The sequence below is a fragment of the Sorex araneus genome, chromosome 11 (assembly GCF_027595985.1).
Source record: "Sorex araneus isolate mSorAra2 chromosome 11, mSorAra2.pri, whole genome shotgun sequence".
Classification (NCBI taxonomy): Eukaryota; Metazoa; Chordata; class Mammalia; order Eulipotyphla; family Soricidae; genus Sorex; species Sorex araneus.
In genome coordinates, this window is record NC_073312.1 from 28,060,681 (window position 1) to 28,087,038 (window position 26,358).

At 40.0% G+C, this 26,358-nt stretch overlaps 1 protein-coding gene across 2 annotated transcripts in view; it reads left to right on the top strand.

The window, feature by feature from the left end:
- Positions 1-26,358, top strand: part of HPSE2 (heparanase 2 (inactive)) — a 641,446-nt gene that overhangs the window by 482,178 nt on the left and 132,910 nt on the right. For both annotated transcript variants that reach the window (XM_055119266.1, XM_055119267.1), the window contains one exon: positions 20,929-21,035. In XM_055119266.1, coding sequence (XP_054975241.1) covers positions 20,929-21,035 — 107 coding nt within the window. The remainder of the gene's footprint in view (positions 1-20,928; positions 21,036-26,358) is intronic.

Here is a 26,358-nt window from a genome sequence, read left to right on the forward strand (position 1 = left end):
GCCAAAAACAGTAACAACAAGTCTCACAATGGAGATGTTGCTGGTGCCCACTCAAGCAAATCGATGAACAACGGGATGACAGTGCTACAGTGCTACAAAAAGAACTCACAAAACACAACACCAACAGAAAAACTGAACAGACAATTCTCCAAAGACAACCTACAGGCATATGAAAAAATGTTCATCATCACTGATTATCAGGACATGCAAATTGAAGCTCCATTGAGATTTCAGTTCATATCTGAGAGAATGGCACACATCAGCAAACCAAAGGCAAAAAGTCTGATTAGGGTGTGGAGAAAAAAGAACCCTTACAGTTGGTAGGAATGCATAGTGGTTCAGCCTCTATGGAAGGCATGGAGATTTCTTCAAATATTCAATAGATAACACATAAGCAAGAAATTACACTCTTATATTTATCTAAAGAATATAAAAACAGTAAAAATGTTCAAAAGTGTATTTACTGTGATATTTATTACAGTGCTATTTATCATAGCCAAGACAGGAAAACAACCCAAGTATCCAGTGACATATGAGTGAATTAAGGAGATGTGGTACATATACAAAAGAGAACACTATTAACTTATAAAAAATATGAAATAATTAGGGGCTGGAGTGATAGCATAGCGGGTAGGGCATTTGCCTTGCACACGGCCGACTCAGGTTCGATCCCCAGCATCCCATATGGTCCCCCAAGCACCTCCAGAAGTAATTTCTGATTGCATGAGCCAGGAGTAGCCCCTGTGCAATGCCAGGTCTGACCCAAAAAGCAACTATATATATATATATGAAATAGTTCAATTTGCAGTGACAAGAATGGAACTGAAGAGGTGAAAAAAGGGCAAGTACCAAGTGATTTCATTCATATATAAGATATAAAAACTGTAATAGCAAAGCAAGAGAACAATGTAAATGTCTTGGATTCTTACTGAAGAACTGATATTACCAGAATGTGTGTGTGTGTGTGGGGGGAAGATGAGAATCAAAAGGTAGAGGAAATCTAACATATTGTCAATGAAGTTTATTGATACTTAGGTGGCATGCATGGTGTAGAAGCATACATCTGAAAAGGCATGAAAATATATTTATAAAGTATTCATAGTGTTATAAACCAACAGTACCTCTATAAACATTAACTACTAATGAAAAAATAAAAAGATTTCTTTGGCTGATCTTGAAGTTCTTGGTGGTCGGGGAGGAAATTGGAGGAAGTAGAGTCCACGGTGCAGGCTGACTCAGAGTGACCAGAACGCTTTCTTGCAAGCGCCCCAAACTAGTTTAAAGATGGGTAAGGCTTAGCTGTAAAGCCTTGGACTATTCATTTAAATTCTCTGAATTTTGTATCTTAATTTGTAAAATACATGATCTTCCTTTTTTTTTTTTTAAGGGAACTCGTGTATTCATTGCTATTGAGTGCTGGTCCTTACTGCTAGTATTAGTCTTGTTTTAGTGTTTATAATTTTCTTAATAATAATTTATGTGACTGGAGAAGCTTCATGTTACCTTTATCCTTAACTTGTTCTTTGCTTTTTGTTCTTTCTTTCCTCTTTCTTTGAACCCTGGAGACTATGATAGGTGATATTTTTGGCACCTGGAAGGCAATGACTCAATCCCTAAAAACAGCTGTGGTTTCCAAATTTGGACTGCCACTTACAGAATTCTCAGTTTTCGGAGCAGTGGGTGAATTCTGGTTATATGAAATTCTCAGGATGTGTTTGAAATGTAGAGACAATATTTGGACAACCCTCTTCTTTGACTGATCCACACACTCTCCCCCTTCAGTTAGAATGAGGATAATCATCTGTACTTTGGGAGATGAGTCAAGGAAAAGAGTAGAGAATCACAGTGCCGGCAATAATCAGATGGGAAAGTGAGAAATGTAGGATACAGCGCAGATGGTATAGTGTGGATAGCTGGGCCAACTCCAAAACAATGACATAAAACCAAGAAGAACCACTTTGGCTTCAATCATTTGAACTCTACAATTTGTATCTTCATCTCCTAGAGGAATCAGAGGAGGAAATAACACTTTTTATATTATTTTCAGCAATTCAGTAAGTACAGGAAAGAGTTGGTGAAATCCCAGTCATAAGAGAATTATTTTCAAAAGTACTGTCTCTATGATGCATTTTAAATACTAAATTGCACTGTTGGCTGCCCTCGTATTTGAAAAGTTCCTTCTTTCCTTCCGTTTTTTCCCCTCTTCCTTCCTTCATTTATCAATTGTTTGTAACATTATTTATGTTTTCCAGACATCTGAGGGTAAAATGTTAAGAAAACCAAAGTGATGCTTATCGTCATTTGCCGTATGGTCTAATTGGAAATAGTTTAATTAAAAATATCAATTATTATAAAAATAGCGACTATATTATAGGGCATACATAAGGTGCTAAGGTGCTAAATTTTAGGGTATGCAAAAGGCAGAAGAAATGGTTTATGTGGTTAAAATATGACACTGTTTTTATTAATATAATTATTTATAATTGCTAGTTACATTTAATAAAGAAAACTTTCTTTTGAAATTTCAGTAAATGTAGTCACTTTATGACACTTTTCCCTACAGAACCATGGAAAAAATATGGCAGTAGCATAAATAAGAATTTTGGAGTCAGCCATCTTAGAAGTGATCTGTCAGACACTCATGAGTTGAGAACCTGCTCAGTAACAGCTATTATTGAGGATCATGGATTAATTTGAAGTACATGAAAAGTGAGGACAATGGAGGTTGGAGGGATAGTACAACAGATTGGGTGCTTGCTTGCACGTGGCCAACCCAGATTTGATTCTCGCATTCCATATGGTAACCTGAGCACCACCAGGAGTACTTCCTGAGTACAGAGCTAGGAGTAATCCCCGAGCACTGCAATGTGTCACCCAAAACACAAACCAAAAAAGAGAAAAAAAAGAAAATGAGTACCATGATAATATTAACCTTTTATAATGAGGAAAACTGAAAAGGAAACAACATTTCTATAATATTACTGTGTAATAACAGTGATATCATGACAGATCAGTGTTTGAGTCATTCACTCATTAATTCAATAATGTTGAATGTTTGTTTCAAAACCTGTGCCTGCCTACAATAAAATCTATAACTTGGCAGATGCTCCATAAATTTTAGAGGGAGGCAGAGGAGATAAGGTGAATGAACAGTGGAAGGGTGGTGGAAACACTCAGGTAGTATTCTCTTTGTCTCATATACATCAGACCTGCAGTCTCTAGTGTTCACATGCAGAAGAATATAATCTATTAACCTTAGAGCATAGTGGTGAATAGGTAGAAACTGAATTAGGTAGCTATAAATAGATTAGTGCATGATTATATGAAACATAGTAGAAAGTGTCTTCTGGATATGTGCCTGAAGGTTAAAAAAAAAAGTCTAGAAGGTAGCTCAAAGATTCTTGGTGGTGGAATATGTGCACTGGTGAAGGGATGGGTGTTCGAGCATTGTATAACTGAGACTTAAACCTGAAAGCTTTGTAACTTTCCACATGGTGATTCAATAAAATAATAAATTAATAAAAAAAAGAAAAAAGAAACATTTCAGACAGCTTGCTAATGGCATATCTTTTATTTGAGAAAATTAACATGTACTTTTACATTTAGAGAATAATTCAAAATACAGATAGCCTGAAGAGAGTAAACTACATTGGTTGGAATTCATATTAAGATTGTTATATCGAATTTGCTCCTTTCCCAAGGGCAGGTTCTGATGGAAGGGAAAGATAAACTGAGTCCAAAGAAGTATTCGAGAGGCAGAAGACCCCAGATACAAAATACTTCACATAAATACCTTAGGATGACATTCATGGGGGATTCTGACTTTTGGGGATCTTACTAAGATAAAGGAAACAAAGCAAATTAGTATATTTTAGAAATATATGTGACTACAAGAGCATATTACCTTCCTAGAACATTAGTAGAGGCCAGTGACCATGGGAAGCTGAAAATTTAAGCTTCATAACCATTAAATTAATGACCCAAATTGGCTGTCCATTTGCAAAGGGAGAATATGGCCCGATGAGAATTTTGACTTCTTTCTTTCATATACAAGATACTCATAGTTATAAGGGAATTTAGATCTAAAGTTGTGCTTGCCACAGGAGAGTTCCAAAAGTCACAGTTATTATCCCATAAGCCTCGTTCCATAATTTTTGAACATAAGAAATTATAAAATAAAATGTAGCACTGTAGCACTGTCATCCCATTGTTCATCAATTTGCTGGAGCGGGCACCAGTAATGTCTCCATTATGAGACGTGTTGTTACTGTTTTTGGCATATCGAATACGCTACGGGTAGCTTTCCAGGCTCTGCCGTGCGGGTGGGATACTCTCAGTAGCTTGCCGGGCTCTCCAAGAGGGATGGAGGAATCGAACCTGGGTCAGCTGCATGCAAGTCAAATGCCCTACGTGCTGTGCTGTTGCTCCAGTAATAAAGTAAATATCGCTCCAGTAATAAAATGTACAAAATAAAATGTATCCTCAATATAATAACAACTGTAGCAGGGGGAGCACAAGAGTGAGAAGCTGGCATATCTCCTGTGATACTTATTATAAAAATAACAGTCTGATTTCTGAAGCATTAAAATGTGGTAAAAATTTTACTAACCCATTGAAGAAACCAATAATTTGTTCAAGGCCAACACTTGCTAAATAGTAAAATTAGAATTTACATTCAGGCTTAGCTAATTCTAGAGCCCATCCAGGGTACCATTTTTCCTCTTCCATACTTGTTAACTATTTATTTCATACCCTGTATAACACACATATCACTAGACACATAGGATTAAAAAGTTTTATAAGAAGAATACGGAACGTTTCTGTGAAAGAACCTAAGGGAGACACCACAATCTGTTAATATGATCTGGGGCATGTGTCCTAGAAGTGAGGGCAGAGTGAAAGCTGGGCATCACGGTTAGCTAATATCTGACAATACCGGAACGTTACCTTGTGGAGAACAACCTGGCTTTCCAGGTAGTGCCTCGCTTTCATTCACTGGACTCCTTTCGTTAGTTTCAGTATTGACTTTTGATCAATGTTTAGTGAGGACTTGTCATAAAATGCAAAGCAGTGGTAGTATGAAGGTATATGCTGCTTATGGAACAAATTTTTGTTTGGAACAAAGTCTTCCTCCAGAGAAAGAGGCAACTTAAGGTGATTTTCCGGAGTTTGCATATGGAGGATATAGGTTTTGGCCTGAGCAAGAAGAAATATCCTCTGAGTCTGGTGGAGCCTCTGCTTTGACAGTGGACCTGAGGGTTTCGTGAGTCACACACACAAAGGACTGAGGAAGGGAAGGAGAGTGATTTATGGGCAAGTAGCTGCTGTCCAAACTCTCTCTCCACCAGAACTTCTTAAACGTAGCCATAGTCACTGCTGTGGGACCCTGTGGAACTTTCTTCCTTATTTTCTTGCATATGCTCATAATTTCCTTGCCTCCCCCGTGGCTTTATCTTTTTTTTGTATGCTCTTATTTTAATTTTATGTTTGTTGGAATTACAAATTCAATTGCTTTTTTTGTGGTTTGAGATAACAAGAGCAGTGCATGCAATTTTAAACCCTAAAAATGACACAGAAACAGAAGCCACAAATTAAAAATTGATCTGATACCAAAAGAAAACGGGCAGATACAGGCCCTCCGGAACAAAGAGATGATAAAAAGAAATTATACAGAAAAAAAATTAATGAAACTGAAAGGAAGTACATTAGACAGAAGAAATAAATCAGGAGGAATGTGATGAGATATTGGAGTAGCTGAGCTCAGAATAGCCCAGCTTGTCTAACCTAACAGGGACAGATTCAGTGTGGAAGCAGTTCAGGCACCCAGAAGCGTCTAAGTTTCCTCAAACAAGAAAATTCAGTTTGAAAGTGGGAAAAGCTCTGAACTGGAACTGAGGATTTGGTTTGTGTGCTGAAGGTGTTTTTGGTGACTAAGTTATCTTCAGAAATTAATCAGAACTTAATCAGTTACCTGCAGAATCTCTCATGGCAGAGCCTGACAAGCTACCAGTGGCATATTAGAAATTCCAAAAACAGCAACAATAATGGGCTTCAGTCCCCTGACCCTGAATGCGCCAGGGACAAACAGAGACCTTATTGGTGCCCGCTTGAGCAAATTGGTGAGCAACGGGACGACAGTGATACAGTGATACAGTGAAGTTATCTTCTTTGAAAGTCAGCTTTTTCATTGGTGAAATATGTTCTCCCTCTCTCTTAATAATAAGTTATTTTGTTTTATCATTTCACAGGTGTTTAATAAGCAAAGTGTTTAAGCATTCTGTGAGGCATGCAGAAGGCAGATGGAGGTGGGGGGGAATTGTGACTTTCTCAAGCTGCGGAGTATCTTAGGAAGACAAATAGGCAAATGGGAAATTACACTCAGCACATTACACACAGGATCTGAGATAGACCCGAACAACTCCAGAGAACAGAGGAGAGAAGAGTTAATTTTCTAAACGTGTGAGGAGAATTTCACAGAGAGTTTTGATTTGAAAACCATGAAAAATAAATATGGGAACAAGAGTAAGGGGTCGGTATTATAAAACAAAAAACTCAAAGCCTGGGTTGAAAAAACAGTGAGTCGATTTAAGCACAGAGCCATGTGGGGACGCTCCTTTGCGGCCCCGCACAAGATCGACCCCGGAGGCAACTGAACCACTTTGGACACGAGCGGCGCCCCCAAAATGCCTCCAAACTGTGTGCTGGGAGCTTCTGGCCCAGGCGCTGCCGGCAGGGTATGGTCTTTTCTCTCTCAACTCTTTCTTTTTGAACGCAGCGAGGCTATAGCCGGTTTTTAGACTCTACAGGAAGCCCGGGATAGCCGATGGGCGGGACTTCCGAATCCGCCCTGTGCCGGCCGACATTTAAGCACAGAGCCATGTGGGGACGCTCCTTTGCAGCCCCGCTCGAGATCGACCCCGGAGGCAACTGAACCACTTTGGACACGAGCGGCGCCCCCAAAATGCCTCCAAATTGTGTGCTGGGAGCTTCTGGCCCAGGCGCTGCCAGCGAGTGATGCAATTACCAAAAGAATTTTCCTTGGACTTCATATAGAAATCCAAAACCTAATATCTAATATTAGACCTAATATCTCTTGATTGTCAGCAACGTGTAAATGTTCCTTTTTGGCAGGGCTTACCGTGGGGGGAAACTCCAAACAATAGTACTAAGTTTTTTGTTAAAGGGTAAAAGATTGTAGCGATCGAATTTTAGGCAGAATTTACCCTGGACTTTATATAGAAACCCAAAACTGCGTGGCCGCGGCAGCCTAATGTCATCTAATCATCAGCAATATGAAATGGTTCCTTTGTAATGGGTTGGACTTTGGGGGGACCATAATAGGGTTAAAGTTTGTAGCGACGTGTAATTTCTGGCTGTACTTTCCCTGGACTTTATACAGAAATTCAAAGCCGCGAGGCTGCTGCCATGGCCGCGCAACCTATTGTCATTTAATCATCACCAATATGAAATGGTTCCCTTTTAACGGGTCGGACTTTGGTGGGAAATCCTAACAAGAATAGTAAGTCTTTTGCTGAAATATTGAAGGCCACCAAAGTGGTAGCCATCTCTATAGACTGAACTAAGCCATATCCCCACGCCGGCTGAGAAGAAATATCCTTCTTTCTCGGGAAGAAACGCGGCGTGGCGTTAACCATAGTATGATGTCCATTAAGCTGACACGGACCTGGTGGCGTGGGAATCGGATACAAGGGAATAAATTATTATGTACTTGGAACAGCGGGACGCTGGTGGAATCTTGAGCTGGGGCCGATACCAGCGTATTACTTTTGGTTCCAGAAACTGCTTGCAGACATTCTACCAGACTATCAACTAAGCCAGAGCCCCACGCCGGCTGATGACGAGAAATAACCATCTCTTTTGGTTTGTTTTCCCTTTGTCAGGCAGCGTGGTGATTACTAAACAGGCGTGATCTCGGTGGTGCGGGACGAGGGGGGAAAAAATAGAAAAGTTATGTAACAAACAGCGGGACTTAATATCTCTACATTCTCAGCAACGGAGAGCCATCAAATGCTTCCTTGACAGTGGGACTGTCTTCTCTTTTTTGGGGGGAAACCCTAGCAACAATAGTGAATTATGTGTTGAAACATGGACTGTAACCAAGATAAAGCGTAAACGAAGTGAAACTTATCACTTACAAGGGCGGGGACTGGGGGGGCGGGAGGGGGCGGGAGGTATAATGGGGTGGTTGGTGATGGAATATGGGCACAGGTGAAGGGAAGGGTGTTTGAGTACTGTATAACTGACATAATCCTGAGAACTTTGTAACCCTCCACATGGTGATTCAATAAAATTTAAATTAAAAAAAAAAAAGAAAGAAAAAACAGTGAGTCTTCAGAGAAAGAGAGTGGGGATGGAAGAGGGGTGGGGGAGGGGAAGAGAGACGGGGGGGGGAGAGGGAGAGAGAGGGGGAGGGAGGGGGAGAGAGAGAGAGAGAGAGAGAGAGAGAGAGAGAGAGAGAGAGAGAGTGCCTGCCATAGAGGTAGGCTGGCGTAAAAGGGGGTGGCAGGAGGGAAACTGGGGTCATTGGTGGTGGGAAATGGACACTGGCGGAGGGATGGGTATTGGATCATTATATGACTGAAACTGATCATGAACGGCTTTGTAACTATGTATCTCACGGTGACTCAGTTTAAAAAAAAAGAAAATTTTTTGAAGAAAGAAAAAAAAAACAGTGAGTCGAGTCCTTTCTGCATGGTAAGCAGTAAGGCTCTTTGGGAGGGAAGAGGGAAGAGGCTATTAAGGTAACTTCACGTTAATAAAGGGTTTGAGGCACCAAGTTATATAGAGCATTTGATTGACATTATATCCTATGGGTCAATGGTTCTTGCTTCATTGTTTGATGTCTAATGTACTCTTGTAGCAAATGAATGAAACGCATTATGAGTTGTGTTCAGTTCTTGGCCCCTGCATAGTTCTTTCAGTTAGGGAAACGGTTTGTAATTAGAAGTAATTAAAATAAGGTTATGATGATTATATTTTAAAGTGTGTTTTTAGTTATTTGGAGGTGGGGAGTAGCCACCCCTGGCAGTGCTCAGGACTTTCTCCTGATTCTGACTCTTTTACTCAAGGGCTGTGTGTATGTGGTGCTAGGAATTAAACCTGCGTCAATTGTGTGTAAATCAAGTGCTTTACCTACTGTCCTATCCCTCCGACCCACTGTGACAATTTTTAATCTGGTTTTGTTTTGCTTTTGGGGCCATACCTGGTGGTTCACCAAGGTTTTACTCCTGGCTCTGTGCTCAGGGATCACCCCTGGCATAGCTCAAGGGACCATTGGTGGTGCCAGGAACTCGATCCAGGATCAACTGCATTCAAGTCAGGCACCCTGCCTCTTATGCTATCTCTCATGTCCCTGCTCCTTTTATTTTTATGAAGTTACCAAATTTTATGAAATGAATTGGCAGATCAATACTTTCAAAATTATTATGAGCAAGTTATATATAGCTTCTTTCCGAAAGTGAGTGCACACAGACTTCTCTGTGGAAACACTGTTCAATACTACTGCAAATAAAGAGGAAACCAGTGAAAATTCTGAAATTGGGAAGACACTTTCAGATTAACAAGTGACAGTAGCCTGGACTAAATAGACTAAAGAAAGAAGAGATTTGACATTGGAGGACCAAAGGACAAATAGCAGGAAGGAGCACTGTGGAAAATAAAGAACAGAGTGTATTAGCCCCTTCTTTGTGATAGAGTGGGTAAGCTTAGAATCAAAACACCGGAAATAGGAGAAGCAACATAGGAACATTACTGAGCTTTCATCTGGTAAATACAATAACACTCTCATAAATACAATAAGGAACAAAAAAGCCCCCTAGGAAAGCTCTGTGAATGGGTATAGTTTAGGAGACTATTCAGCCTCGCCTTAGCTAACAATGCAGAAGACCCGTTCTGAGTACTTAAAGAGCTACTGCTCTTTCTGAAGTCCCAGGAAGTTAATTTCCAAGTAGAGGAGATGTTGGAATTAATGGACTCCAGCTTCTCTTGGAGGGCGGGCCTCCTGCTAGGACTGATTAGCACAGCTGGCCTGTCCACTGTTTTGTTTTATTGCTTCCTTTCTCATTAAGAAAGGTGTTGGATTTGGATAATCACAAACAACATATCTGCTGTTACAAGGCTACCATCTCTTGCCAGTGGCTAAAACCAGACTCTTGGGAGTCTTTTACAAAAACTTCCATCATCCATCACGGCTTCTGAGAAACAGGAAACGGAAGCCTAGGACTGAAAATGTGCCAAATGGTTATTTTTCCTATTTTTATTGTTTTTCATTATTTTGCAAAAAAATTTCATTAGTAAGGGAAATAAAACTTTTTTTTTACAGTCAATGCTATCTTTCAAGGAGACCGAAGAGATAGTACAGTGGATAGAGTGTTTGCCTTGCCTGCAGCCAGATTCAGTCCCCAGTACCCCATGTGGTCCCTTGAGCATCACCAGGAGTGAACCCTGAGTGCAGAGCTAAGAGTAAGCCCTTTGCATAGTCTGGTGTGGCCCCAAAATCACAATAAAGCAAAACCAAACAAGTCAGTGATATTTTTCCTCATCTCTCTGCTCTCTTACCTCTCACTCCCCTCTGTCCTTAATAACCATGTGGAAGGGTTATGTCTCCAGCTGCTAAAATGTGAGGGAAGGGAGCTGGAGGTTTTTCCTTTACACAACTGTGCTCCCAGAAGACCAAGGACTCAGAGTGACCACTGGCCAGCCACTTGGTGAACTGTACTCTGGTTCCTCAACACTCCTTTGTCCACATGGGCCCGAGGATTGAAGTCTATTTGGAACAACAACGACGACCAAAAAACCCTACTGCAAAGGAAGCCAGCCACTCAGCTTCTTTTATTTCAGTCATCAGCATTTGTACTTCTTCCTCCCAGACAATGTGTTCTGTAAAATAACCTTCACTGGCACTTCATTTCTCACCAGGAACTGTGCCCCCATCCTTTCCAGTCCTCCGATTTTCCCTCTTTCAGCACAGGGAGAATCATATTTACAAGAAAACCGCAGTGTTGAACTATAGCCCTCAGTTGTTCAGAGTTTTACTTTCTAAGGGAATTTTGCAGGTGGTTCCCTCTGCGTTTCCTCATCTTTCTCTCTTCTTCTCTCATACTGACTTCCTCTTTACTCCAAACCAGGGGAGGAACCCAGTTTCAGTGCCTCCCCTCCTGTCCACGTCTTTGAGATTATCTTCTCTGCTCATGGCAGATACACAATTCATCAAGCCACTCATCATGTCCCAAACAGTAAACGCTCAAAATATTCCCGTTGATTTGTACCTGAACCTTAATATTAATGCATTCTATAAATCTCTCCTCCAAAGAACATTTCCTATTACTTCTTTAGGTTTTATATCAAAATTATAGCTCACTGTCTCTTGTTGTCCGTGATGCTCTCCTAGAAGAGCACAGGGTTTGCTTCTGAGCTGAGAGTAGATAAATGAACTCCAAATGCTAATGGTGTTAATATAAATTATCCAGGTGCATTTAAAATTCTAAACCAACCTTTCCCTGATACTTAGATTGCACCTAGGCTATTGTCATTACCAAAGTTGTATCCAAAAGAAAAGCAACCAATAATATCTAAAATGTATAAAGCACTGATGGACGGGAAGAAATGCACTTTTACAGGAAGAAAACAACCGACCTGATCCAAAAAATGGGATAAAGAGATGAACAGAAACTTCTTCTAAGAATACATGAAAAAAAGGTTCTGCATCACTTATCATCAGGAAAATATGAATCAGAACAACACAAAAAAACAGTATTGTCATGGAAACGGGGGGGGGAGCAGAGAAAGACCTTCATTCACTGCTAGTTGGAATGCTAGTTGGTCCAGCCCTTTTGAAAAACAATATAGACACTTCTCAAAAAACTAGGAATTAACTCAGCAACTGTTGACATCTTCCCTAAGAAATGCCGAAGAATTGGCATCTACCCCAAGGGATGACAGTATGAGCCAGTAATTCTACTTCTTGGCACCTATGCCAAGGGTCCAAAAACTCTTACTTAGAAAAGACATATGTGCTCTTATGTTTATTGGCATTATTCACAATATATAAAATCTAGAAACAGCACAAGTGTCAAAAACAAATGAGTATATAAAGAAACTGTGGTATATTTACACAATGGAATACTACTTGACTATAAGAAACGATGAAATTATGCACTTAGCTGCCACATAGATGGATTTGGAGAGTATCATGATGAGTGAAATTATTCAGGAGGAGAGGGACAGACATATAATGGTCTCTCTCATATATGATATAATGGAACATGGTAGGGAAGTAAAAATGCCTAAATGTAACAGAAACTGAGAATTGGTCCTCAGTAGAAAGCTTACCATGGGGAGGAGGAAAACCTGGGACAGTGGTGGAGGGAAGCAGACACTTTGATGATGGAATGTTTTATGCCTGAAACACTGCCATTAATAATTTTGTAAACCATGGTGCCTAAAATAAAACAGAGAGAGGGAGAAAGAGAGAGAGAAACACAATAAACTCCATCGAGCTCAATATTTGCTTGCATTTTTCCTAGTCCTTTACAGTTGCTTGGCAACTTAAATATAAAACATATGAGATAGTATAATTCTAGCTTTATGGCTGAAGCAATTAAGACACAGAGAGGCTAATGTAACACAGTTCAGGTCACGCTGTGAGTAAGTGATAGGACCAGGATTCAAACATTGGCAGTCTATGTGCAGGTTCCATCCCCCTAACCTCTACTTGCTGCTACCTCATCAATAACCATCGTGCTAAGAATATTTCTTTCTAAAGGGTTTTAAATCAAAAGAGAATCAGATGAACTTGTATTTACAGTGTCTATGTCATTACAGAGTCTTTTGTGTTGTTTTCTGGTAACAAGTCCTCATTTCTGGAGCTAAATTTTGAACTCCCTTTAAAATACATGATACAAATTGCTATTTCAAGTTGGGCCTGCCATCTTCCAGCTAAGTACATATGGCAAATGTCCTTACCTGAGATAATAAGAGCTTGATATTTCATCAAATCCTCCTGTAATCCAAATCATGTTGAATAGAGATTTTCCCCTATCACTCCCGGGATTATTAGATTGCATTTACCAATTACTCAATAGGCAAAATAATAATTCCCTTTTCTTCTCTGAAATTGCTGGCTTTCAAAATCTGATAGGCAGACCCCAGGTCTGTTATATTCTAAGCGTTACTTAGCAAATCAGCTTTATTTATCAAATCCGTATGCGTTGTACTTATCTTGACCTTTCATGCTATTACAAACTTTGAGTATCACTGAATCACTGTCATTCTGTTGTTCATCGATTTGCTTGAGCGGGTGGCAGTAAAGTCTTCATTTGTCCCTGTCATATGCTAGTGTAGCCCGATGGCCCGATAGTCTGCTCACTCCAGGAACATGGAGAGCACGTTGTTATTGTTTTTGGCATATCAAATACATCACGGGTAGCTTGCCAGGCTCTGTCATGTGGGGCCAGTCTCTGCCGTGCTATTACAAACTTTGAGTATATGCTTTTTATTATTATTATTATTATTATTATTATTATTATTATTTTATGATTTTTATGATCACTAAGCTTGTCTGTACAATCAGGGTGTTGATTCTGATTCTTTGGCCAATTTAGTTGCCTTTCTTAGGTCATTTAATTTCCCTCTAAAGCAACAGTTTCCTATGAATTTATACACGAGTAGAATCATACTGATTTCTTTTGTGACTAGAACATCACAATATCCAGCAAAGCACTTACTCTGTGCCAGGAACTCTGCTTGGAAGTCAATAAGACAGAGCTGAGAGTTGGAGTTTCTAGAAAGCAGCCTATGGATTCCTGAACTTCTTCCTTATGTCATCAGTGATAGTTTGGAATCTCACCACTACACTAAGTGTATTTGGCACTGGTTCCTTTGAATTCATCCATTACTTAGAGAGACTCACATAAACATTAATCTTCTCTATCTATACGCCTTCCCACTAGCTCTTAGGATTACCCTGTGGTTAGCCTAATGTGACTAGCCATCAGGATCCTTCAAACAATCCTGTCTTTAATTCCATCTCACAATAAATGAAGGAACTGAAGATAAGGGTATTCAAAAAAATAATAAAACTTCAATTCCTCTCACATTGTATGGTTTAATGATTCTTTTGTATATATGTGATTTATTATAAATGCTTTTCTAAGTTTCCGCAATGCTTTCTATTTATGTGCCTTTATCATTTAACACATTTAATATATGCATATTATCTCATTGTACTCATCATGAGTTTTACTTCAGTCAGATCCTATCTGTTGTTTTTTTTTTTTAAATCATCCCAGTAGTTTTCCATCACAGTCAGGTGAAACACCATCCTTTCTTCTCCTCTCTCTCTCTCTCTCTCTTTTTTTCTTTCTGGGTCACACTGAGCAATGCTCAGAGGTTTCTCCTGGCTCTGCACTCCGGAATTATTCTTGGCGGTGCTCGGGGGACCATATAGGATGCCAGGGATTGAACCGGGGTCTGCCTCGTGCAAAGAAAATGCCCTACTGCTGTGCAATCACTCCAGCTCCTCTTCTCTTACCTTGTATTTAAATACTTTATTCTCTTACTCATTGAACTCCACACGATATTCTCTTCATTTTACACTTCACGTCCTTTTGTGGAGCTGCTCCTGCTGTGGAACTGTTATAGGTTCCAAGGGTCCTTCTTTTTTTTTTTTTTCTTTTTGGGTCACACCTGGCGATGCACAGGGGTTACTTCTGGCTCTGCACTCAGGAATTACTCCTGGCGGTGCTCAGGGGACCATATGGGATGCTGGAATCGAACCCAGGTCAGCCGCGTGCAAGGCAAACGCGCTACTCGCTGTGCTATTGCTCCAGCCCCCAAGGATCCTTTCTTTGGCCACACAAATATATCCACCCTCCCTTCCTGCCAAGTAACTTTCAGTGAAGTCACTGTTGTATTTTTGTTCACTCTCTGATTATTTTTAAATTCTTTCTTTTGATGTTCATTGCTAGTTTCCTCGACTTGACTAACATGTAGGCCTCTAAGAGTAGATCTATTTTTTGTTCCATACACTGCCAGATTCTGCCACCAGTCTTCTATTTGGCATTGGCAGGTATCTGATAAGTAATAGTTCAATAAATAATAACTTATAATTTGATAACAATAACTTATCATTTAATAATACCCTAATGTATAGGGTGGATACCCTTAGTTTATGATGATTTCCCTTTTTACAGTCTTCTTAGAAAATTTCACTATTCCTGTGACTTTTTTCACTATTAAACTCTAGCTCAGATCATTGCTTCTGAGATAATTTGCTCTGAGCTGTGTGACTTTTTCTTTTTATCTTCTTTGTGTGTTTTTTATATAATTTAACTTACATGATCAAAGATATTCAACCTATGGGAGATAGAAATTGAGAAGTTCTGCATTACTATTACAGAGTATTAATACTTTTTAACGTTTTACTATTTGGAAGAGACCTTCATCTGCTCCAGATTCATATCTTACATGCTGACAAAGTGATGTCAAGATAATAAAAAGTGAAAAGACTTACAGCTAATGTGTAATACATCCCTAAGTTTCTCCAGTACATTCCCTTTTCCATACTATATCTCCATCTGAGTCTATCATACTTATATATTATATAATATATTTATATCATTACTTATATTATACCAGTATTTCTATTATTATATATTATATTATTTATTTTTATATATTATATTTAGACTTTAATTCTCTTTGTTAATGTACACACACACACCCTCAGAGTTTTACTAAGATATAACTCACATACCATAAGATTAACACTTTTTAAGTGCAGTTCGACTGTTTTCTTATACATTAACAGAATCATGAAGCTATCACCAGTATTTAATCTTAGAGCATGTTTATCACTCACCCTGCCCTCCCTAATCCCATACTTATTTGCAGTGACTCTCTTCTCTCTTTTCTCTGCCACTCCTTACCCCTGACCCCACCCACCCCCAACCCCACCTCTAGAAAACCACTAATCTCCTCTCTGTCTCTATGGACTTGTCTATTTTGGACATTTCATATAAACAGGATAGTATCATTTGTGGCCTTTTATGTCTGGATTCTTTCACCTACCTTAATCATTTCAAGGTTTGTGAAGTACTATTTATCTTTTTTTTTAATTTTGTGTAAGTTAAACACCTTATCTATCTCTAACTGCTTTTTTTCAATATCTGGGTTTGAGCAAAATTAAGCTCAATATCCTGGAATCCAATGGCAAAAGAAAAGCACAAATAGGTTATTCAGGTGTTTGTTTGTTTTTAGTCATAAAGAAAACATGAATTTTATCAGTAATACAGATATCAGATATTCTCCTACTGTGTATGTTTGGGCATTACTATATATATTTGTATATATATATACATATATATGTATATATATTTGGGACTGGAGTGATAGCAGGACTGGAGTGATATCACAGCGGGTAGGGCGTTTGCCTTGCATGTGGCCAACCTGGGTTTGATTCCTCCGTCCCTCTTGGAGAGCCCGGCAAGCTACGAAGAGTATCTTGCCTGCACGGCAGAGCCTGGAAAGCTACCTGTGGCATATTCGATATGCCAAAAACAGTAACAACAAGTCTCACAATGGAGACGTTACTAGCACCTGCTCGAGCAAATTGATGAATATGGGACGACAGTGCTACAGTGATATATATAAATATGCATATATACATGAGTATATATATATATATATATATATATATTTGGGCAGAAACCAGGGTACCACAGCCGGTGGTGCACCGGGCTACTTCTGGTCATGTTTTGGGAACCATGTAGTGCCAGGGATCAAATTAGAGTCAACTGTTTGCCAGGCAAGCCCCTTAACCCATGTCCTATCTCTCTGGCCACTACCACCATATTTTAAGGGAAATTATAAAAGTTGTTTTTTAGCCATACAGCTCTGTCCTTTGATCATTTAAAGTGTTTTCTCACTTTCTTAATTAAACTATTTCCAGCTCCTTGTTGGCTAAGGTAGCTGAGCAGTCTACAAGGCAGCACCCGCCTGGCGATATCTTCAATGGTTCTTTCTCAGGTGCAAGGGAGAATTCCCATTGAATCTTAAACACTGTTCCAATTTGACTTCCACTATTACATCTCAGAGTCTTCCCCCTTTATTTATATTTTTTTTATCACAATCCTTGCTTTTGTATTAATTGGTGAGCTAGTTTTACAACTCTATTCCTTAAAGGGTCAAGTACCTTGCCAACAGTACTTCTAAAACAGGTTTTAAATAATGCAAATTCTGTAATATAAGAGGAGAGAGTGCAGGGAGCTACATCTTGGGAAACATGGACAGAGGAATTTGATTGTTGCTGGTCTCTGCCCATGAGATTAAGAAAATGAAAGTTCTGGTTTACATGCTACATCCCACTTTTTTTAATTAAAAAAAAGAGACTCAGATGAATAGAATTACTCGAAAATCATACTATACAATTGTAGCAAACTATTGTTCAGTTTATGCAGAACCCTTCTTTTATTTTAATTTCACCTTCATCTCTTTCCCACTTTCATATATGTGTTTTCCATTCTGAGTGATATGTGTTATAAAAGGCATGCATCTTTATATACTATTTAGTGTTGTTGTCTATGAGTGAATGATTACATACATAATATTGCACAATAGTCTCATTCTGTTTGGGTTTTTTCTTTAACTCAGCGCTAAATCATCAAAGGCAATTTCAGTTGCTGCATTTACATTGAATTTATTCTGTCTGGTATTTACTATTTTAGGGTTTATATCTAACACATTTTCTTTTTTTCTTTTTTTCTTTTTGATTCCTCTATCATGTCATAACATTCACATACTAGTCTCTTCAGAGACCTGAGGGAGAAATCCTTTGGCCTGTCTATCTGGGAATTGAGGAAATTGTGAGCAATAGGACCTAATCACCCTGCCACAGTCCTCTCGGGCATGACAGCTTTCCTTCAGTCCTGCTCCTACTCTAGCCATCACCGCAGAGATCAAAACTAGGTAGACCCAAGTTAGCAGGTGCAGAGGCTGCATCCAGAGTTGCTGAAGTGAAGTATGACCTCACCTCTCAATCCCTACTCTGGAACTTCTCCAAGGCAGAGATGTGAAATGCCTGGAGCCTGCTGAGCATGCATGCCTGCTCAAAAGTGGGGAGGAGAGAAGAGGGAGAGGTGGTGCTGGGGTCTTGGGAGAAGGAGATGTGTTACATTGGTGATGGATGAGGTGCTGGAATTATGTGCACGAGAAACCATCGTTAGCAGTACTGTAAACCACAGAATGTCAATCAACAAAAATAAATAAATAAATCAGTGGGGATTATGGGCAAGGTGAGGTTAAGTCGAGGCCACTTTTTCTTACTTTGTTTGTGAACTATACCCAGGTTTGCTCAGGGCTTGCTCCTGGCTCTACACTCAAGAATTACTCCTGGTGATGTTCAGAGGACCGTATGTGGTGTTAGGGATGGAACACAGGTCAACTGTGTGTAAAGCAAGCACACTACATGTTGCACCATCTCTCTAGCCCCCCAGGAAGTTACTCTTCACCTTTGGCGTGTAACAGATAAATGCTTCCCCATATCACCTGGGGGAGGAGAGAGTTCTGACCAGAGTTCATCAGTTCATACTAAGATTTTTGTGGGATTGAGTAGCAGTGGTGGTCAACCTGAAAAATAGCTTTGTACTGGTTTTCCCACTCTCCCTCTCTTTCTCTCTCTCTTTCTATCTATCTACCTATCTATCTCTATCTCTATCTCTCTATCTCTCTCTCTCTGTGTGCATGCATGTGTGCATGTGTGTATGTGTGCTGTGTTTATTTTGGGACCAAACCTGTTCAAGGTTTACTCCTGGCTTTGTGCTCAGGGATCACTCCTGGTGGTGTGGGGAATTGGAACATATGGGTTGTCAGGTATCAAATCCAGGTTGATGACATGCAAGGTAAGCACCCTACCTGCTGTACTATTGCTCTGCCCTTGGTTTTCCAGTCTTACTCTTCCAATCTCCCAGTTCATAGTTCCTGCTCTCTTTTATTAGTTCCTAAATGAACTACCTATAGACAAACCCTTGTCTCAGTTCATGCTTTCAGAGACTGCCCAGAATACAACATTATCTCTACTTCCTAATCTAGATAGTTAGGTCATTCTCCAACTTGTGGATCAGAGACTGAGCATTTCAAAACTTCAGAAGACTGCCTTTAAAAAAATAATCCTTTCAAATTTATTCTAATATGGAATAACGCCACAAGAGTTGATATAATTCTAGAGTTGAAAATTATTAGCTAACAAAGCTCCAGTATTAAAATCAATATGTATAAAAATCAATTTTTATGTGAAAATTGTTATATCAGATCACGGGGTTGTTAAGTCCTAGTCTAAGAATTTATTAAAGCTGTTTGTTGCAAGTTGAGCCTTCTGTATTATTATTATTTTTGTTTGTTGACTTTAGTTGGCTTCTATGTTACTTTTCCATTAAATTTGGTGTGCTCCTACTGGAATTTCGGTACAGAGGAGAGGTGTTATGCAGTATAGAGGCTTCAGGATTTATGGTCTGGGCCTTTGAGTACCTGAAATTATTCGCAGTTTGGTGTCTCAGCACAGAATATTCACAAAGTGGTGGATCAGAGCCCTTGGTGTGGCTGCATCATCGGGGTGAGGGGTGGGGTGGGGGATGGGAAGGGCAGTTGTAGCTGCCCTGGCTTTGGCATGGTGGGTGCTTGACCAGCCACCTCCCAAGGGTACCCCAGAGTTTTCAGTTGCACCGACTAATTCTGCCATGAATTTTAACTGCTTGGTGTGGATCCCCTTGAAGATTCAGTAGATCCGTGGGGCAGGGCCAGTGGGTGAGTAAGCATGGCGGCAGCTCTGTTGAAGCCTGCCATTTAGTAAGAAGCAACTACTCCACTTGGACAGGCACTCCCTGTGTAGAGTCTTTCACCAGTATGTCACTTTTCTTTCTTTCCACTTTCCAAAGTTATTTATAAAAAGTGGTTGTCGAGACTAGAAATAGCACAGCCTTCATCAAGCTGATTAGGGTGAGATCCCGTCAGCCCACCTGGTCCAAGCACTGCCAGGAGGGATCCCTGAGCACAGAGCCAGGAGTAAGCCCTACCAGTGTGTGTCCCCAAAACAAAACAAAACAAAACGTGGCTGTAATATACAAATATGCCAGGGTAATTATCAAATACCTCTCCCAAACATTGATCTCTATTCTCTAGTATGGTTCATGGTTTTAAGTTCATGAACATATGCAACCACGGAAGTGTCAAAAGAGAGCATAAAGAAAATTTGCTTTTTAATAGTGTAAACAGGAAAATATTCTAAGAGATTATTTTTTCCATTAAAGAATGTTTCAGTCAGAACAGGATGACCACTCAATACCCTTATTTGGAACCACAACACCCAAAAGGAAAGATAGATATCAAATTGGAATGCCCCGCTACAGAGATGGGGTGGGGTGGGGGGATGGGGCTGGGGGGGTGGGAGGGATATTGGGTTCATGGGTGGTGGAAAATGGGCACTGGTGGAGGGATGGGCTATTAAACATTGCATGAGGGAAAAACAAGCACGGAGATGTGTGAATCTGTAACTATACCCTCACTGTGACTCACTAATTAAAAAATAAAAAGAAAAAAGAAATTTAAAAAAAAAGAATGTTTCAGTCAGTATATATATTGTTCTCTTCTCACTTGGGTTGGGAAAAAAAGCTCAATTCTCTAAGTAGACAGTGTCAGTGTTATTGCATGTGGGGTGTGTGTGTGTGTGTGTGTGTGTGTGTGTGCATGCACATGCCTTACCAGCTCACTTAACAAGTACGTCACAGTTTTAAAAAGTAGAAATCATGACTACCTGAGCGCAAGGCATCAAACTTCCTTAAAGAAACGTGTTTTTCCTCATTTGGGAATAGCTTTGAAAAATCTCATTATCCCCTTCTGCTTCTGTTGTGTGAACAGGTGGTTAATACTTACACCCCTGGAAAGAAGATTTGGCTTGAAGGCGTGGTGACAACCTCAGCGGGAGGCACAAACAATCTATCAGATTCCTATGCTGCAGGATTCTTGTGAGTAACACCTGTAATTTTACTCCTTCAGGCAACAAAGAACAAAACCCAGAGAAACCAGGCTACCGTTCATATTGTGCTCGTGGAGGGACAGGGGACGGGATCCCTCTGAAAGTTATTCATCCATTTTCTATGAAAAACTGGTGATCTCTTCGGGTATTCAGAAGCAGTCATTATGCAAAGATAATAGTAGAACATTATTTATTGTCTACAATGCAAAACATAATACAGACAACATACATTTCCTTGCCTAATTTTCATCTTAGTCCTGGGAGTGAGTTAAAAATAAGACAGGTGGTTGAGGAGATAGCTCAAGTACTAGAGCATCTCCCCTGGCCAGCACGAGGCCCTGTGTTTGATCTCTGGCACACTGCATGCCCTCCCTTGCCCCCTGCCATCTGCCCCTTACACCCCACACTGCTGGATGTAGCCCTAGTGGCCCCGGAGCAGCACTGCCTGGGGTGACCCCTATTAAAAGTAATAATAAAATAAATCACAGAAACTTTGAAAAAAAACAGCCTAAAAATAAGAAATAAGAGATAAGATAAAGCTTTACTTTAAAGTTAGGAGGTGAATCATCATCATAAGTTAACTATACAATGCTTTCTTACTATGTCCAAGTAATATCTGGAGTACTTCATTAAAATGTTAAATTATACTTAATAATTTAATAGCCAGTGAAATAGATATAGTTACTTTCTAGCAACCCAGTGAGGTACATGCAATTATTAATTAGTGACGGAGTATGATCTCAATCTACTTCAGAATCTAGTTTCTTTACTGCTAAATTACACCATCTCTCTCTGCTACGCTTAGTACATACACCTAAAAAAAATGTGATACACATTCAAAGGAATCTGAATGTTTCTGAATGGGGGAGATAAGAAAGGGTTTCATCCAGTGCCTGAGAACAGATGACTGGTTAAAGAAACTAGTACATCTGTACTATGGAATACTATGCAGCTATTAGAAAAGATGAAGTCATGAAATTTGCATATAAGTGGATCAACATGGAAAATATTGTGTTAAGTGAAATGAGTCTGAAAGAGAGGGACAGGTATAGAAAGATTGCACTCCTCTGTGGAACATAAAATAACAGAATGGGAGACTGACATCCAAGAGTAGTAGAGATAAGGACCAGGAGGTCTGCTTCACAGCTTGGAAGCCAGCTCACATGCTGGGGGAAAAGGCAGCTCAGATAGAGAGAAGAACACCAAGTAAAGGATGTTGGGCAGACCTATTCGGGTTGAAAAATGTATGCCATAAGTGGACTGTAGACCGAATATGATGGCTGCTCAATACCTGTATTGCAAACCACAACACCCAGAAGGAGAGAGGGAGCAAAAGGGAATGCCCCGCCACAGAGGCAGGGCAGGGTGGAGGGGATGGGGTGGGGGTGGTGGGAGGGATACTGGGACCATTGGTGGTGAAAAATGGGCACTGGTAGAGGGATGGGTACTCAATCATTGTATGACTGAAACACAGCACGAAAGTTTGTAAGCCTATAATTGTACCCCACGGTGATTCACTAATTAAAAAAAAGGGGGTTTCATGTAGGAAATGGTATTTGAAGATTTGAGGAGAAGGTCATACATAGAAAGACAACTCTAATTGCTGTTGATGGAGATTGGTACTGATGGCAGATGGGAGAGTTCCAGGCTAAAGCCATATAAGGGACAGGTACAGAAAGGAGGAAATCGATGTGTCAAAAGCCTTAGTATCTGGAAGGTTGAAATGAGGTAGACAAGGGGTTTAAACCTTAAAACATGGAAATTCTTAAAATCTAAGTGGAGAAAATAAAGCTTTCTCTATAGTCAGTGGAAAAGCACTGAAGATTTTGTAGGAGATACACCATCTGACCTGTATTATTATGAGCTAATAACTTTGGTGACAGTATGCACAAGAGTTTGAAGAGATAGGAGATAGAAAAATGAGATGAAAACTACAGTTGTCATCTGGAGATGACAAGTCAAACTCATAAGGGTTTCTGATTATCCTGCTAGTGACAGGTGACAGGGATCGACCCCCAGGACCAGGGACTAAGAGAGATCCTCCTACAAATTGCAGCTCTGCCCTGAGCCAGGCATTTCACACCAAAGGCTGTTCTAACTGTCCAGATGAAGGACCCTATCAAGAAGACAGCTTATCCCAAACACTGTGAAGAGCAGATCAGACCAGTCAAGTAGACTGTCTGTAAGATGTCTACTTGACTGTAAGATGTAAGGTGGATTCCTGGGGGGATGCAGGTGAGGGTAACAAGTCTGCATTATACAGAATTGTACTTTGGGTCTGTATGTCTTCACCACCTGGCACAAGTAGCACAGAGCAGTTGCTTGGTGACCTTGGTGTATATGAATGAAATGGAGTGAATTAGCATTTGAGTCTTTCAGAAATACACCTTCTATCCAGTTTCAGCATGAACTCCGGCACAAGGAAGCCAAGCAAGATTGGCGGTGAAATAGGGGCTCCCCTGAGATCAGCGGAAGAATGGTTTTTGCACGGCTGTCCCTGAAGGACTCCAGAGCAGGGTCCAGCAAGCAGTCAAGTTATGTTGTTTTCATGAGCATCTTTCCCTTTAGAGAATGATATGGATTGAGAAATATGGTATGCCTCCCTCAGAAGAGATTACAAAACCCTGCCTGTTCATGAGCACCAGCCAAATATTCACAAGTCTCTGTAGTCACTTTGAAGAACACAGATCTAATAGTTATTCAGATTCTTTTAGTTGTTGATCAGACATTCAATGTTTGATTGACCGGTAAAATGAAAATCAGTTGGGCTTGAGTGAGGGTACAGTAAGTAAGGCATTTGCTTTGCGCGCAGTCAACCCAGGCTCAATCCCCAGCATCCAATATGGTTCCCTGAGCATTATCAGGAATAATTCTTGAGTGCAGAGCAGGATTAATCCCTAAGTATCTCTGGGTGTGACCTTCCTTCCCACCCAAAAAATCAGTTTATTCTGCTCCTTGTCTTACTTCCTTATAGTCCCTGTGTTCTCAGTCCTTAGTAATGTGCAGTTTGAGAAACACAAATTGCCTCCTTGGGGGTGGAGGGGGATTGGGGATGAAAGTATTCTAGGGAAAGTTGCACTCTTGTCCCATTGTTCATCGATTTGCTCGAGCAGGCACCAGTAACGTCTTCATTGTGAGACTTGTTGTTACTGTTTTTGGCATATTGAATATGCCACAGGTAGCTTCCGGGCTCTGCTGTGCGGGTGGGATACTCTTGGTAGCTTTCCGGGCTCTCTGAGAGGGGCAAAGGAATAGAACCCGGGTTGGCCATGCGCAAGGCAAACACCATACCTGTTGTGCTATCACTAAAAAAATTCAAGAGAAGGCATTTTTTCAGATTATTTTTATAATGTGTTGTACAACTAAGAGCTTGCTAGCACATAAACACATGCATGCATAAATTTTTTAAAACTCAGTATTAAAGGGTACTTTTCCTAACCATAGCTTTGATACTTTTTTGATGCATTGATCCATCCTTGTCGTACTGTGGTGTAGTATCTGGTGCATATAAATATTCAATAAATGTTGAGGAATGGGAAATAACAGGTGAAGTGTCATCCTTGGTGGAATATACCGATAATCTTACCACCTTTCCTTACTACAGCATGAGAGAAACCACCATGGAACACCTTTATTCCTCCCACCAGGGGCATATGTTATTAGAGAAAAAAGATTAATATAACTTCACTATTAACCCTTCTACTCTGAACAGAAATGGGGCTCTGACTAGAATCAATTTTGAATGCAAATAGATTTAAAAATTTGCAATTTTTTTCTTTCTTTTTTCTTTTCTTTTTCTTTTTTCTTCTTTTATTTTCTTTTTGGGTGACACCCAGCTATGCTCAGGGGTTATCCCTGGCTCTGCACTCCTGAATCACTCCTGGCGGTGCTAGGGGAACCATATAGGATGCTGGATGCTGGGGATTAAACCTCGGGTTGGCCACGTGCAAGGCAAACACCCTGCCCTCTGTACTATCACTCCAGCCCCCAAAATTTGCAATTTCTTACCTATAACTTTGGACATAGTAGAAAGTACTAAATAAAAGATACTTGCTAATTAATATTTATGTTTTGAGCAGATACTGGTTAGGCTCTGTAGAGACTACAAGTAAAAATTTGACAACATTCCTGTAAATGTGTATGTACATATATTTATGTACTCAGTGCTTTACAAATGATTTACACGAATGACTTAATGGCCACACAGCTTTTTAAAAAACCTATTGTTCAATGTTAAGGACAAGATTTGACATTTACAACTGAATAGTGTATTATTAATAATTTGGGGCTGGAGTGATAGCACAGCGGGTAGGGCGTTTGCCTTGCACGCGGCCAACCTGGGTTCGAATCCCAGCATCCCATATGGTCCCCTGAGCACTGCCAGGAGTAATTCCTGAGTGCAGAGCCAGGAGTAACCCCTGTGCATTGCCAGGTGTGACCCAAAAAGCAAAATAATAATAATAATAATAATAATTAAACATGAATTAATAAATAGGTATCCAGATACTTACAGATGCAGGAATGCAAATATATGTGATACATATTTATCCATTCTTTTATCTTTTCAACAAGCACAGGATAGAAAGATGGTTCAGGCACTCTTATATACTTGTGAGATTTAGACCTTATTGCATTTCAACAGAGAAAAGCACTGGTTTAGAAGGCATCGGTTCAGAATTCAGAACATCTATACTGTATATGAGTGGTCAAAGGAGAAGTTCAATCAGGTTAATTGTTTTCCTACCTTCACATAATGGCTAAATTATCAAAAATAATAAAAACAAGTCGCTTAGAAGTGTGAGGGTCTTTATGTTTTGTTTTGTTTGGGGGTTGCACCCAGTGATGTTCAGGGGTTACTCCTGGCTCTGGACTCAGGAGTTACTCCAGTGGTACTCAGGGACCATATGGGCTGTTGGAGATTGAACCCCGGTCAGCCATGTGCAAGGCAAGAACTTTGCTCTCTATACTATCGCTCCTACCTCAGCTGTGTGAGATTCTAAAGGTAATTTTTTCAGTAGGCCGGGTCACAATGTCGCAGTCTGAATAAGGGGAAAATGATTCAGCTATTTTACTGTCATATTTTCTTTTGACTTAAAATGTTCATCTTTGTGTTTTTGTTTTATTTAAAATTTCTAATTAGCTGTAAATATTTATTTTCCTATGCAATGAAATATGATTATAATGTGAAAAATATTTGAAAATATTAATGATATTCGGACTGAAGCGATAGCACAATGGATAGGGTGTTTGCCTTGCACGCGGCCAACCTGGGTTCGATTCCTTAGTCCCTCTCGAACAGCCCAGCAAGCTAC